The sequence below is a fragment of the Tachysurus vachellii genome, chromosome 24, assembly GCF_030014155.1.
Source record: "Tachysurus vachellii isolate PV-2020 chromosome 24, HZAU_Pvac_v1, whole genome shotgun sequence".
NCBI lineage: Eukaryota > Metazoa > Chordata > Actinopteri > Siluriformes > Bagridae > Tachysurus > Tachysurus vachellii.
In genome coordinates this window covers 13,442,022-13,457,953 of record NC_083483.1, presented here as the reverse complement: position 1 = coordinate 13,457,953, position 15,932 = coordinate 13,442,022, and the positions used below count along the sequence as shown (strand labels likewise).

The following is a 15,932-nucleotide window of genomic DNA, read 5'->3' as shown; positions in this document are numbered from 1 at the left end:
GTCTGTGTGTCTGTCTGTGTCTGTGTGTCTCTGTCTGTGTGTCTGTGTGTCTGTCTGTGTCTGTGTGTCTGTCAGTCTGTGTGTCTGTCTGTGTCTGTCTGTGTCTGTCTGTCTGTGTCTGTGTCTGTCTGTCTGTCTGTCTGTCTGTCTGTCTGTCTGTGTCTCTGTCTCTGTCTGTCTGTCTGTGTGTCTGTCTGTGTGTCTGTCTGTGTGTCTGTCTGTGTCTGTCAGTCTGTGTGTCTGTCTGTGTCTGTCTGTCTGTGTCTGTCTGTCTGTCTGTCTGTCTGTCTGTGTCTCTGTCTCTGTCTGTGTGTCTCTGTGTGTCTGTCTGTGTCTGTGTGTCTGTCTGTGTGTCTGTCTGTGTGTCTGTCTGTGTGTCTGTCTGTGTGTCTGTCTGTGTGTCTGTGTGTCTGTGTCTGTGTGTCTGTGTCTGTGTGTCTCTGTCTGTCTGTCTGTGTGTCTGTGTCTGTCTGTGTGTCTGTCTGAGAGTGTTTTTTTTTCTAATTTTATTGATTTATTTTTGATTTTTGATTCATCTACTGTTCCTCATTCCACAAACCTCGACCCCTATCTGTACGCCACAAACACTAACTGATCCTCCATTGGTTCTATTCTGTACATTTTGTAGGTGTAAATAATTTCCCTCAGATACATCCTACAATGGCACCTAATAATGTCACTGTTATTTTTTTTAACGATTATTTATTTATTTATTTATTTGTGTTTGTTATTTTAATTATTCTTTCCTTTCTGTTTTCATGCATGACACGATTGTATGCTACCAATCACTTATTTCATTATTTACGGTTATTAATGGCTCTTATTATACAGACAGTTTTACTTTATTGAAATTTACCACCAGTACAATTTGGATTTCTTCCCCAGCACACTGAAGAAAGAACGAGCATCTCTGCTGCAGGTGAAAAACAACATGGCCGCTGATCTGGAGCGACTCCTGAGCCACAGAGAGGTAACTGCTGCCTCGGCTGCCACATTGGGAAACTTGCCTTGGGGATGGTGTGTTGCGTCATGTGTGGAGGCGGCGGCACCTAATTCTGTACGAGCCTCTGATCCAGGTCAGATTAAGGGTTTGTTTAGAGTTCAGCTCAGGTTCTACTGGTCACAGTGCATCCAGTAAATAAGAATAGAAAAGAACCATGTTGAAGTTTGGCCTGTGTTTGTGTCTGTGTGCGTGCGCGTCTGTGTGTGCGTGCGCGTCTGTGTGTGCGTGCGCGTCTGTGTGTGCGTGCGCGTCTGTGTGTGCGTGCGCGTCTGTGTGTGTGTGTGTGCGTGCGCGTCTGTGTGTGTGTGTGTGCGTGCGCGTCTGTGTGTGCGTGCGCGTCTGTGTGTGCGTGCGCGTCTGTGTGTGCGTGCGCGTCTGTGTGTGCGTGCGCGTCTGTGTGTGCGTGCGCGTCTGCGTGCGTGCGTGTCTGTGTGAGTCTGTGTGTGTGAGAGTGTGTGTCTGTGTGTGAGAGAAAGTGTGAGAGTGTGTGTGTGTGTCTGTGTGAGTGTGTTGGTAGGGGATGTGGTAGCCTAGTGTTTAAGGTGTTGGGTTACCAATTAGAAGGTTGTGAGTTCGATTCCCACGTTCACCAAGCTGCCACTGCTGGGCCCCTGAGCAAGGTCCTTAACCCTCAATTGCTCAGTTGTATAAAAATGAGATAAAATGTAAGTGGCTCTGGATAAAGGTGTCTGCTAAATTATGTAAATGTGTCTGTGTGTCTGTGTCTGTGTCTGTGTCTGTGTCTGTGTCTGTGTGTGTGTGTGTGTGTGTGTGTGTGAGAGAGAGAGAGAGAGAGAGAGAGAGAGAAAAACAAAATTAAAAATGTGATGATGCTGTGCCTGGGGTGTTTCAGTGGAACCTGCTGCCCAATCACACACACACACACACACACACACACACACACACACACACACACACACACACGGTTGCCCCTGGGTGTTCCTGCTTTGTTGTGCAGGCTCCGTGGACTGACAAGTAAAATGCCAGTCACACATTAGTGACTTCAGGCCTGTGCTTGAACAAGTCTCTCTTTCCCAGCGTTACCTGTGCTCAGTGAAGCAGATTTGCCAGCAGGGAGGAGGATGATGATGATGATGATGATGCCGCCTGTGCAATAGCTCAGTGTGTCAGCCAACTGTTTGTCTGAATGTTTTGATGTTGACATTACTTGCATGCAAAGGACCGGAGAAGAATTTCCTTTATTTAATTATTATTTTTTTTGTATTCAGAAGCCAACTGGAAATTCCTGTAGCGCCGCTTAACAGGTTCTCATGAATTCTCGCCCCATGTGATCGCTACGATTCGGATCTATTTGTCAACCTGCACTAATAATAATAAGAAGAAGAGTATTAAATAACGATACAAAAGTCAGCTCTGCTCGTTTTTTTATTTTTTTTTTATTCGTTCCTCATCCTAATCCATTCGTCGCTGCAGCTTCGCCGAGTCGAAGGAAGCGGCTCGTGACACGTTTGTGAAATTTGGAGCTATTTTCAACCAAACGTTCCCCTCCCTCCTCCCACCAGCTCGGCCACTGCCCGCTGCTGGCGCAGCCTTTGCAGAGTGCACAACTTCCAGTGGCATGTTGGCATAAAGCACGCAGTCCTCGTGGACAGCTGCTCGCTCGCACAGTGCTTTAACATGCCAGCGCATATGGTGGCTGAGTGATAAATAGAAATATTAAATGACCCCTGACACGCACACAACCGGGCACATCTATATTCATCACCGAAGGGTGTTGGATGTTCTAGCGTGAAGAAATAGCGTACGAAGGTTTGGGAAGAAGAAATCGACTAGTCTGCAACCGCCGAGTAAAAAAAAAAAAAAAAAAAGTCCTGCACCAAACACGTCACGTCTGAACGTGTTCACGTTTTATCGAAGAACTCACCGAAGACGCTCAGGTTTTAAGGGGCAAAATCAAAACCAAAGATGTTTTGGCACAATTCAAAAAAACAAACAAAAAAAAAAAAAACAAAAGTGAGAGTGTGTGTTCTGAGCTCTGATTTTCATGTCACAACATTGACGTAATTCTTTTCTCAGGTATCTTTTGATTGGCAGATACAAAGCGTTGAAGGACAGGAAAGTATCTAAACGCAGCACCGAGTTTTTTTTCTCAACGTTTAATCTAAAGTGTTTGTTTTCTGTATGTCAAGGGAAGATTTACTAATGCAACAAAAGGGTAAAATACAAATGAAGAAAAAAGTGTGTGTGTTTGGGGGGGGGGGGGGGGGCATTGTGATTTGACTCCATCATCCACATCAGCCTTTTTTTATTTTTTATTTTTTCGGGCTTCTGAAGCACACGTCTAAAAACGTGACCCCTAACCGACCTGTAAATGACGTGCTACATCTATTGCTTGTTCAAAATGTGTAGTACGATGGAGACTGAGCAAGACTGAGAAACAGCATCTGCAGAAGATTTGGGAAAGTTCTCTTACTCTTCCAGCAGGTTTAACGTGACTAGGCCACGGCCACTACAGCATCCATGGAGATTCTGCTCAGTGATTCCTGCGCTGCGAGTTTAAAATCCGCAGAAATCAGCGTCCGATATTAAACCGACCGCAAGCTTAAATCCTCGCCGACGGATTTACGTGTCATCTGATCGCGTGCGTCTTCCTCGTTCCTCATAGGAGCTGTCTGCGATGAAGCAGGTGCTGGTCAGCATGCGGACGCGGCACAACCAAGAGCCTGAAGCAGAGCTCGACAGCAGAGCAATGGAACTGAGGCCCAGCAGGACAGCAGACAGGGAGCAGAACCAACCCAGACCCAGACCTACAGTGTTTGTGAGCACAAAATAATAACCGCTAATGTTCGTGTCTGCACAACATGCAGCAGCTTCCTGTTACAAATCCTGCAGCTCATTGTGTTAGTTGTCAAGACTCATGGATATATGTATAGAGCTAGATGTATAGAAATGAACAGGGAAAAATTATACCAAGACCTGTGTTTATTTTCAGAAGGTCTTGAGTAAGGTAGATATAAATGCACGTATTCTAATATGGTACTGTTTCTATGGTAACAACTTGTACAGAGACTGCAATAACAGACAGGATACAAAAAAAAAAAAATAATAAAATATTTGATTATAGAAGGAGTCTCCAGTTTCAGTGTTAAAGCTGCAGCATGGGGAAAAGACAGGCTGGTGAGAGAGCGAGTGTTTATAGCCACTGTAACGTGTGTGTTAACAGGAAGTGACTTTCTCTACACGAGATGTAACTATAAACGGATAAAAAACCGTACTCAGCGGATGTGGTCTAAGAGGAATAAAACGCAAGGTGCGATGGGAAATTTATTTACATATCGAAATAAATATATAAATGGAACTTTATACTCCACTTCACAGGAAATGATGATGGAACTTTTCTTTTTCTTTTCACGTTTTGCGTAAGAGAAGCTCGTGTTTATGAGACCCGACACAGAGAAGGAGCTAATCTTTAATCAGGGCTAATAATCTGTGGTGAAGTTACACCACACTATCATTAGAATGTGGATCTCGTACAACCCGTTGTTCGTATCGCTCCAGCTAGTAAACCCCGTAACAGGCACGAGGTGTTTTTTTTTTTTTTTTTTTTACACCAAGCCGGCGTTTCAGATCTTTTCTGAAAACTCGATACGTAGCAAAGTTCAAAGTCACAGACTGAAAAAAAGCTCGTTTTCTCTCTTTCACAGACCAATAAAGACGTTCCTGAGTGGCACCGAAAGCTCAAGGCCAAGTCCAAGTGACCAGCGGAGACTTGTTTTACCAGAGGAACACAACCTACAAGTTTTATTTACAGACTGCAGAGTTCACTTTGATGTCATTTGTACCTCTTAAAAATCTGATTTTAAAGGGAAAAATAACACATTTTATTTATAGCTGAACGTGTTTGTGTGCGTTTGTGATATACTGCAAATTGTGTCTGTGTCTGTGTGTCATTATATTACAAGTCAGTTTGAAGATGACTTGCAGTGGAAATGTGTAGAGGTTTCAGTCCCTCTCTCTTTTGTCTGTTGAGCTTCATTGTAACAGAAGTCTCAGGCCTCTTCTTTTTAACGGAGAAGGCGCTACACACACACAGAGGTTTATAAATAGACAGAGCCTTGCATACCGTAAGACTCATCTGTCTCCTCTTCTCTCGGTCAGTTGTAGTATTAGCAGGAGGAGGCGAGCTGCTTCGATCCTTCTCATTCATTTTCCAGGCGAGATAAAAATTAATCTATCATCCCTTTTTTTTTTTTTTTTTCTTTTTTTTTTTTGACACAACAAAGGATTACAGTCGTTTGTGCACAAATACGTTTTCCATTTTCCTTCTCTGAGCAGAAATATGACCTCAGACTCTGTTATGTCCTAAACCGCATACTCTAGTTCTAACTAGAAGTAGGGTTGCCAGGGCTTGGCCACAAAAAAAAAACAAAACAAACAAAAACTTTTTCAGTTATTAGAAGAATAACAAGTTCATTACGTTCTACTACACTCTATAATGACTATTTTCCTCTCCTAATCTTTTAATATAAAATACAACAGAAACAGTTCAGTGTATAGAAATCATAGAAACACTCCCTGAACCAACACTTTCCCCAGCCTTTGTTTGAACAAATGGGTTAAAACGGATTTTAAACTATCCCAAATAATATCCACCCACCCGCTTGTTTTATCCACCTGCACCTTGTTCCAAAACTGTTAATTACTCTGAATTACGGTGAACTACGTATTGAATCCTATGTGACCTCAAGCCTTATTGTACACGCCTGGTCGCTATGGCAACCTGGGATGGTGTAAGATACTGTTTTGACATTGGTTTTAGGATGTTGGCACACACACACACACACACACACACACACACAAACTATATTGTAGGCAGTGTCGATACGCCAAAAGCCATATTTGATAGTTTTATGACGCAGGATGCATTGTGTGTGTCACCAGGGATTCTTTTTGTGAGGTGATGCAGAGCTTACGTCATGCAGGTACATCTTAAAATACAGCCTCCTTCACCCCCAGTTTATGTATCTATACTGTGTCTACTTTATATTTTACACCTTTTTTTGTTGTACTGGTAGTAATTTATAACACATCTGCTGTTTAAAGGAGCCATAAATTTGAGATTGATTTCTTTTCTATTTTTTTTTTAACATTACAAATAGACAAATTAGATAGATAAAATACATCTATATATATTTATTCTTTTTTTTAACATTACAAATAAACATTAACAAATTATTATTTACATTAATTTTATTTACATTATTTTACATTTCAAACAGACAGATAGGACAGTTTCATAGCAGAAGACGTATTTGAGATGTTATATGTGTAGCTTCTGAATATTGTGAGATTAAATCCCAGGCCAATAGCCGGCAAAAATAATGACCTGTGGTCTCAGCCACAGAGACACTGACCAATCATGTGCGTCTCTGAGGTCGTGTATGTGGAAGAGGGCAGATTGCGCTTTCATCCAAATCCTACACGTGTCTGACTTCATTCAACACGTGTTAACCTTCATCCTGAAACCCTCAGCTTCATAAGGGGAAGCTGGCTGGTGGCAATTTAAACAATGTTTTTTTTTTTTGTTTTTTTTTTTGATCTAATATTAATTTAATGAAATAATGTAACCAAAAAAAATTGACCTTTAATTCGAATATTTCTTTTGTTTACATAATTTTTTTAAAATTATAAATACAAACTATTTTGTTGTTGTTGTTGTTGTTGTTGTTGTTGTGGCTCCTCTTTAATGCTGTATAATGAGATCTGAGACACGCGCAGAAGCGGTGACAGTTGTAGCTGCTGCGCTCCGCCCATTCAGCAGCCTCATATCACCGAGGCCCTGAGACGGGAGGAGACAGAAACCGGGATATCCGCCGTGAGCACGGGGTGTGTATATACACACACTCACTCACACACACTCACACACACAGAAGCACGCACACTCGAGCGTGCACTCGGTCCATGCGCCACGCACTCACACACACACACACACTCGCTCCTTCTCTGACAAGGAAAAGATTATTATTTTTAATTTTTTTTATATTCTATTCCGCGGACGCCGTCCATCGTAGCGGGCCGTTATGGCAGCCACGCTGTTAACGGGACACGAGGACTTTGTGCCGCTGATGAAAGGCTTTCAGGAGGAGTCCGTTCTGTTCACCGACACCGACAGGGGACTGGCTAACGATTACGCGCAGGTAATCATCATCATCTTCATCATCATTATTATTCCTATTATAATTACTTATAAGAAACACAATGGTTTGTTTATTTATTTATTTATTTATTTATTTATTTAGAAACACCGTGTAGTGCATGAAAGATCAGAGGTGTGTCCTTGTGTCATGTCTGAGACGCATGATGCGTCCCGTGCCATGATGCGTACTTGTTTATTTTACCATTCTGGATTTCCCCGCGTGTGTTTATATATGTATTATATAAATATATATATATGTGTGTGTGTGTGTGTGTGTGTGTGAGAGAGAGAGAGATGATGCAGGTTCAGAGTAGAGTCTCGGGGTGTCTTGGTGTCACTGAACCCTCACTAACATTTGATTCCTTCTCGCCGCCTCGCCCTCACATGCTGGTTCCTCCAGTTCGATCCTGGAGTGAAACTTTCGAGCAATCGTGAAACAGACCAGCTGGGCGTCAAAAAAAGTCCCTTCAGGAGGGCAGACCCGACATTCCGGGTGTCATCCCGGCGTGAGCGCGATCCGGTAACCCGCGGGTCCGTCTTGTCGTTTCCCGCTGATTGCGCGCTAATGATAATTGGCTGAGGTTTATATGGAAAAGCTGAGTGTGTGTGTGTGTGTGTGAGAGAGAGAGTGTGTGTGAGAGTGAGTGAAGCTGCCGGTTTCCACGCGTCAGCAGAGTCTGTTTTGGGCCCGCGGTATGTATGAGCTCTGTTTTACAGTGCAGGGGGGAATGTAGCGGATACCTACTGAAGGCTGTGTGATAAATGTTTGGCTGCTGACTGCAAAAAAAAAAAAAAACCCAACAACCTCATCCGTCCCTCGTCGTAGTTGAGGTATGATCGCAGCAGGAAAAAGTGTTCCCTTGTGTGCAGTCTGGACAATTTTTGAGCCCCTGTTGGAATCATCTGCACCTTTAAACCCTTAACATTTGCTCGTACACTGAGGACCGAGTTCCAGTTCAGCCGTCGAGAGTTAAGCGTCTGAACCAGCTCCCTGATTCCACGTCCACGCGTTTTTGTTTCAAACTTATACTGGAAAAGTGAAGAGCGCTGATGTGTTTGTGACTGTGTTTGCTACATGTCTATTTTAAAACTTTCCCTGCTGTTCTATGTGCATATTTCTGCTCAAGTGTTCCCTGCGTCACCTGCTGCTCACATAGCACACATTCCGGGGTGCTTATGAAATTCGGCTGAAAATCATATCAGCTATATATATATATATATATATCTACACACTCATATTTCAAATTCTAACCAGTTGAACATTAATGCTTTAGAAACCTCATAGTGTTTTATGACACGGTGTTCTATCTGTTCAGGATTTCTTATGAATCTTTGTCGAAATCAGCAGTGCATGCATGCCATCTGTTACAAAATGGTCCACCTTTGACATATCTTTGTGTACGGGAGTTCAAAACGAGATCTCTGCTGTTTTTCCCTCCAGGCGAAGCTTGAGATGGACAAATACCTGACACCTCAGCTGCAGGATTCCCCCGCAGTCAAGAAGCAGTGCCAGGATAGCCCCTCTGTGGAGTTTTTCTGCGATGATCAGGGCTCCCCTTACAGCATCAACATGAACGTGTACCTACCTGACATCGCATACCTGCGTGGCAGCCTGTGTCGCCAGCAACGCCACTCTGTCCCCAGCCAGGTGAAAAGCAAACCTGTGTGCACAACCTTCTCTCCGGCCCCAGACTGTTCGGTCCCTCCGTCTCTCCCCGATTTCACTACCATCTTTAGCTCGCCTTCGGCGCCATGCGCTAACATGGGTGCGGGCGACACGTCCAGTGGCATCTATATCAAGCAGGAAATGCCGTCTTTTGAGCTTCCCCAGGATGGCCATCTGTTTCAGCTGCTCAACTCTGAGCTCGACGTTCCCATTCAGGCCGTTTCGGAGTCTCACACCCATGCCATGTCGTCAGAGGTGCCATCTTTCCATGACCTGCATTTAGCAGCCACACAGACTGCCAACAAGCCATACTGCACCATGCCCACGCCCTCGTACCCGCTCGGCCCCTCAGGTCACTTCGCTCAGGGCCACACGCAGGTCAAAGCGTCCTACCTTCCTCCCTCGCCGCCGACCTCCGAGCCGGGCAGCCCAGACCGACAGAAAGAGCTGCTGCACAACCTGACACCGCCGCCATCTTATGCCGCCACCATCGCATCCAAAATGGCAGGCCACATGCCCGTTCATCAAGCATCCACATCCGCACGGCCGCCCGTGACCCCTGGCGCCGGGGTCATGCCTGTCCGGTACAACCGCAGGACAAATCCTGACCTCGAGAAGAGGCGGATACACCACTGTGACTTCCCAGGTACGGAGAAGTATCAATTACTTCATTCTCAACTCATTATTACAAAACAATTGTTACTGAGAAACTGAGCAGGTGGAAAATTCTAGAATTTTCAGGAAGGCGGCGTTGTTGCTGTCGTCTGAGCTGACTGTCGTTTCGTTTTAACAGTTTGAGTTTTAAACATCAAATCGAAGATACCATCCGCTTCACTCACTAAGTGTTTTGTTTAGGAGCTCTTTCATATTCAGGCGTACGTTTATAAATCACACCGATCGCCCCCTCCGACTCTTTCACCGAGTACTCTCTTCCTTTTTCTCTTGCGCTTCCTCACCAAGACCGATCCGCTGTTGAATAATTCAAACCTGGGCCAAAGCCTTTTAACCAGGCCCCTGAATTAATGTGAGGGAGCTGACGTCAGCCCCCCACAACCCCCGCGACTGTTATCGAATCCTGTTGCATCAAATTGACCGAACAGATTGTAAAACAAGGCAAGCCTCATGACACCATTAATAGTGCATTTACGCTAAGCAGTTCATCTGAAACGCCACGCTCCGCCATTTAGAAGCCATCACCGCTTAGCTGGACGAGAGGAAGGCGGAGGGAGGGAAGGGAGGGGAGAGTGGAGGGGTTTACAGCTAACAAGATGAGATTGGTTTTAGCTTCTCAAATGGAATGGAAACATTACTGAAGCCAAAGAAAATGTTCCCACTTAGTCTCTGTTTGAGTTTACTATTGATGTTAATTTCTCTCATTCATAATGCTGCTTTTCTTACAGGCTGCAAGAAGGTTTACACCAAATCCTCACATCTGAAAGCTCATCTGAGGACACACACTGGTGAGAACAACTCTTCTTCTCTTCTCTTCTCTTCTCTTCTCTTCTCTTCTCTTCTCTTCTCTTCTCTTCTCTTCTCTTCTCTTCTCTTCTCTTCTCTTCTCTTCTCTTCTCTTCTCTTCTCTTCTCTTCTCTTCTCTTCTCTTCTCTTCTCTTCTCTTCTCTTCTCGCCCACACTCTCTACCCCACCCCAAATTAAAGCGGGTTTTTATTTGGTCCTGTCACAACAGCGGTGCTTCTTTATTTTGGGTGTTTCGGGTCATGTTGCCAGGCAGGAGGGAGCTCGCTGGCATGCCCTCGCATTCATTCCTGCACTCTGAAAACTCTCCCGCTCGTATCGACCCCAGGAGATTTCGAGATTTCGTCGGGTCGGATCGAATCCTGAAGCTCGAACCTTTTTTCCGAGTGTCTGAACATCTGGTGTCGCGAGCGTCGTTGTAAAATTTGGGCGTAATATGGGCGCGCTTACACGGTGCGGCCTTGAGCGCGTGGAGGGAAAACAAACAAAAGGCCATCGCTGCTTGTTAGGCCGTTTTTCTAAGAACGGACTTTATGACGGCAAACAAGCCGTAAATCTAAGTGTCAGCTTGCTTCGGTCCTCGGCTCGCATTGAGATTAGATAAGGTCACCCACTCCTGACTCCTGACTCCTGACTCCTGACATGACTGTACAATAAATCTCTACAGATTTTAAACAGAACCAGTTAAAAAAAAAAGAACAAACAAAAAACTCCAACAGACTTCCATTCTTTCTCTCTTCCTCTCTTTTATGTCTCCTAAGTCTCGTTTAGTCATTAATGTTGTCATAGCAGTGAAACACACACACACACACACACGTTAGTTGTGTTGTAAAAGGAACTAAATTATCCCCGCTAACCTCCAAACTGTTTGGGAGTCCACATGATCCTCCTCATCAGCATCTATTAAGCCGGCTATTTGAACTGGTACAACAAGGAGGACAGGTTTCTCTCTCTCTCTCTCTCTCTCTCTCTCTCTCTCTCTCTCTCTCTCTCTCTCTCTCTCTTTCTTTCTTTTCCTCTTTATGAAGCTTCTCTACTGTCTGAGAGAGGCTTTACACTGGCTAATCACCTGAGCTACACTCTAATTCCCCATGTCTCAGGAGAGAGGGGGTTGAAGCCCCCCAGGCGTGCCATGTGCCGAGCCGAGCTCGCCAAAACAAGTCATTACAGGATTCCTCATTAGGGACTCGCTTCACCTGTGCCCGAGCGTCACACGTACGCTTCAACTTAGCGCTTCCACCTAATTATCTTTCAGCCTTATTCTTCTCCTCAAGCTTTCAGACGTTACAGGTGACTCTAACCCATAACACACATTTACTTCGCTTCCAATTTATTCCGTTTGTCTCCGAACGTAGCACTCGGCTCCGAGGTAAAAAAAAAAATTTTTCAGGCTTAGGTTACGTATCTTCTCTTTATCTTCTCTATCATCAGCATTCTTCTTCCTCGTCATCGTCGTCTTCTTTTCTCCGAACGTGATGAAAATCGTTCCCGAGCCGTTTTCATCACGGGCTGGATAAACCTGTCAAGGCTCACAATACATTTCTAGGCCAAGTCTCATTCTTTACCTGCGTGGCATTTAAAAAAAAAAAAAAAAAAAAGAAGCAGATTATCAAACGAGGTCCGTTTCAGAAAGAAGATGCTTTGTTTGGTTTTCGCAGAACTGGCTTTAAAACGCTTGGGAAAGACAAACAGTGCAGTCGCGGCTGTCGTTTTCTTCGACAGACTTCGCATTTGATCTTGACGAGCGCTGCATAGCTGTTTTTTTTTTTTTTTTTTAAAGATTGATCTCTAAGGTTGGATTTGAAGCTGGAGGTTTTTGGCATTGTGTGTACAGGTGTTATTCGGTGTGCTTTACTGACACGGAACAAAAACAAGAGGAACTAACATGACCTCTGATCACATTTTTTAAATTGTATGTAGTGAAGAAAAAAAAAAAAAAAGGTAAAAAGAAGAAGGGATCGTTCTTTGTTGTTTGTATGGACTCATGGAATTTTTTCGCTGAATCTGATGTTTATTGTTTCGTGTTCTTGTTTTTTTTTCCCCTCTCGTTGTTGTTCTAGGCGAGAAGCCATACAGGTGCACATGGGAAGGGTGTGACTGGAGATTCGCTCGTTCTGACGAGCTCACGCGCCACTTCCGCAAACACACGGGCGCAAAGCCCTTCCAGTGTGCAGTGTGCAGCCGCAGCTTCTCCCGCTCCGACCACCTCGCTCTGCACATGAAGAGGCACCAGAACTGAGCACTGCACGCTGAACACCGCTAACACACACACACACACACATTTATAGAGGGAATTACTGTACTCACTCACTCATTCACACACACATTCACACACACACACTAACACACACACACGCACATATATTCACACACATATTTATAGATACATACTCATACACACATGTACACATACACGCACACACACACACACACACACACACACACACACACACACACACAATGACAATCAGATTTAATCGCTACACCCACACATACTGCTGTGTTCATCAGAAAAGACACTAGAAAAACATACACACACACATACACACACACACACACGTACTAGGACGAGCCTTCAGTATGAAGGTGAACCTTTTTCCTCTCTCGTGTTTGAACAAGCTCTGAGCTCCTGACTTTACTGATACAACATGGCCTTCATTACATGTCTTTTTACTTTCTTTCTGTTTTTAAACCAGCCTGAACACACACACACACACACACACACACTCACACTCACACAGACACACTCACACACACACACTCACACACACACACTCACACACACACACACTCACACACACACACACACACATGCACTCTTAGCTCCGATCCTGTTGCTTTGAAGCTGTACGTAAACCTGGATCTCTGGATGTGTGAAACTCCAACAGGCTGCTTTTACTTACCTGTTTAACTTCAACAACACGTTCAACAGCTGTAACTTTTATAAAGCAAAAAGAAACAGCTGCATTCACTTGCTGGCACTCATTCAGTAATGATCTCTCTCTCTCTCTCTCTCTCTCTCTCTCTCTCTCTCTCTCTCTCTCTCTCTCTCTCTCTGTCTGCCTCTCTCTCTCTCTCTCTCTCTCTCTCTCTCTCTCTCTCTCTCTCTCTCTCTCTCTCTCTCTCTCTCTCTCTCTCTCTCTCTCTCTCTCTCTCTCTCTCTCTCTCTCTCTCTCTCTCTCTCTCTGTCTGCCTCTCTCTCGCTCTGTCTGTCTCTCTCTCTCTCTCTCTCTCTCTCTCTCTCTCTCTCTCTCTCTCTCTCTCTGTCTGCCTCTCTCTCTCTCTCTCTCTCTCTCTCTCTCTCTCTCTCTCTCTCTCTCTCTCTCTCTCTCTCTCTTCTCTACGCTGCTAGCCAAAAGCTTTTGAAGGCTGTATTTATGGCAGATTCACAGTTACACTTGAAACAGATGAGCGAGTGATGAGCGAGTGAACTGGAGAAACATAGATTTTTTTTAAAACATCTTTTTATTTAAACAAATTGAGTTGCGGACGTTTGACAGCCAGAAAAAAACAAGTAAATAAATGAATTCAGTGTGCAGTAACTTTTCATTTTTTCTCTATTATTAGAACCTTTTGGAAAGACATCATTTTTAGGCATAAACTTTATTATTATTATTATTATTATTATTATTATTATTATTATTATTATTATTATTATTATTATTATTATTACAAACTTGGACCAAACTCTGAGCTCACACCGATTTGCCCTTTGTGTAATAACTAAAGCACTTATTTATCCTTTCTCTTATTTATCTTATTTCAACCCACATCTGGACACTAGCAGCGGTTCCAGATGTTTAAAAGCTTTTCCCTGGCAGCGTGAACATATTCATATTCAAATATATACATAAAAAATCCCTTCTCCTCGTTTTCTCCGACTTCTCTTCCAACGCCGATTTCTGTTTCACCCAGAATTTCACGGGTTGTGACGGTGCACCGTCTTCGAAATCTGTACAATATTTTGTTTTGTTTTGTTGTGCACTCGAATCGAACTGGAAATGGGTTCAATTATCACTGGATCAAGTACTGTTTAAACTGGATATAAATCACATCGTTTAGTCCGAGACTCTCTCTCTCTCTCTCTCTCTCTGTCTCTCTCTCTCTCTGTCTCTCTCTCTGTCTCTCTCTCTCTCTCTCTCTCTCTCTCTCTTTGTGTCTCTCTCTTTCTGTCTCTCTCTCTGTCTCTCGCTCTCTCTTTCTCTCTTTGTGTCTCTATCTGTCTCTCTCTCTGACTCTCTCTCGCTCTCTCACTCTCTCTGTCTTGCTCTCTCTCTTTGTTTCTCTCTCTCTCTCTCTCTCTTTGTGTCTCTCTATCTGTCTCTCTTGCTCTCTGTCTTGCTCACTCTCTCTGCATCTCTCTTTCTCTCTCTCTTTGTCTCTTGTTCTCTCTCTCTCTCTCTCTCTCTCTCTCTCTCTCTCTCTCTCTCTCTCCGACTGTGAGCTGACGTATTTATAGCTTCTGAAAGAAAGGGATAATAATGTACTGCTACTGAGCTGCAATTACGAGCTGAATTATTGAACGGCGAGTATAAATGGAACGAGAGGGATATTAAAGTGATGCAGACAGCTGGATGATTTGTACAGACCTACACACACACACACACACACACACACACACACACACACACACACACACACACGCAAGCATGCCGACCATTTTGTTCTTACTGTTACTGGTGCATTAGCTTGAATGTATAAGACCACACAAACTGTTCTGTCCGAGTTCCACCACAGGAACGTATATTTCATCTTCAAGTGCCTTCTGGGGTTTTCTTTCTCTCAACAAGTTTTTAGAACAACAATACAAAAAAAAAAATGTTTACTCTTGGCAGCGATTCGGTTACACACGACTGCAGCCTTTATAATTTCTTGATAAAGAGGGCTATCTTGTTCTTCCTGTATAAAAAAGAAAAAAGAATAACTTATTTATTTCGTAGGCTTCATGAAGCGAAATTTGACAAATGGGACTTTTTTTTTTCTTTTTTTTTTTCGTGTAACTAAACTACCTTATTGTAAATATTCTTCATTTTATTGTAAATATTATTTGATTCGTTGATTTATTTTGTTGCTTTTTTTTTTTTTTTTTAATGAAATTGAGGGGCACCAACATATAACTGCATTTTTGTGGTGTGTCAATTTTTTTTTTATTTTATTTTATTTTGTACCTATTTTATAGATTCTCAGATGATATTTCTAAATTCATTGTCTTCAAATTGACAAAAGTTGTTTTCTTTTTGCCAACTGAATGAAACAAAAACTAATAAAATAAAAAAAAAAAAATCAGTGATATTTTCACGTTTTGTGTTTTTTTTAAAAAAAAAAAAAGACCACAGGCTGTTCACATAGTTAAGAATAACACACACACACACACACACACACACACACACACACACACAGTATATACACAATATATTACCTGATATAGATTTTTGCTTCTGTTTAACTCTTTTTATTACTACACTAGACTTCCGGAAATGGACTTATTAGAGATTTTCATTCAGTTTAAACAAACGAATGATTTTATCTCCACAGGTCTGATCTATAATGAGTCAGGACTCTGTTGTCTTTCAGTGTGAGACGTGTGTTTTTCCCTCTGTTGATAATCTTACACTGAATTTTAGTGGTTC

General features: G+C 43.1%; 2 protein-coding genes across 3 annotated transcripts in view; both read left to right on the top strand.

Annotated features, from left to right (window-relative positions):
- pibf1 (progesterone immunomodulatory binding factor 1) overlaps positions 1–4,860 on the top strand; it is a 30,138-nt gene extending 25,278 nt beyond the window's left edge. Inside the window, exons 16-18 of the mRNA XM_060860927.1 lie at positions 886–970; positions 3,630–3,782; positions 4,669–4,860. Coding sequence (XP_060716910.1) covers positions 886–970; positions 3,630–3,782; positions 4,669–4,722 — 292 coding nt within the window. The 3' untranslated portion in view covers positions 4,723–4,860. The remainder of the gene's footprint in view (positions 1–885; positions 971–3,629; positions 3,783–4,668) is intronic.
- Positions 4,861–6,690: 1,830 nt separating this feature from the next.
- Positions 6,691–13,510, top strand: klf5a (Kruppel like factor 5a). Of its 2 annotated transcripts, XM_060860983.1 has the most exons (5): positions 6,691–6,850; positions 7,052–7,161; positions 8,602–9,472; positions 10,227–10,286; positions 12,363–13,510. In XM_060860983.1, the coding sequence occupies exons 2-5, from the start codon at positions 7,090–7,092 to the stop codon at positions 12,539–12,541; spliced, it is 1,182 nt and encodes a 393-aa protein (XP_060716966.1). In that variant the 5' UTR covers positions 6,691–6,850; positions 7,052–7,089; the 3' UTR covers positions 12,542–13,510. The 2 variants fall into 2 exon arrangements, with proteins under 2 accessions (XP_060716966.1, XP_060716965.1); XM_060860982.1 differs by lacking the exon at positions 6,691–6,850 and having other exon boundaries at positions 6,879–7,161.
- Positions 13,511–15,932: the final 2,422 nt, after the last annotated feature.

What these genes read in the sequence shown, in the direction of transcription:
- klf5a (XM_060860982.1), top strand. Translation starts at nt 7,045, where the DNA reads ATGGCAGCCACGCTGTTAACGGGACACGAGGACTTTGTGCCGCTGATG. An exon ending in ACACCACTGTGACTTCCCAG is followed by an intron (nt 9,473 to 10,226) that starts GTACGGAGAAGT and finishes CTTTTCTTACAG; the next exon opens with GCTGCAAGAAGGTTTACACC. An exon ending in TCATCTGAGGACACACACTG is followed by an intron (nt 10,287 to 12,362) that starts GTGAGAACAACT and finishes TTGTTGTTCTAG; the next exon opens with GCGAGAAGCCATACAGGTGC.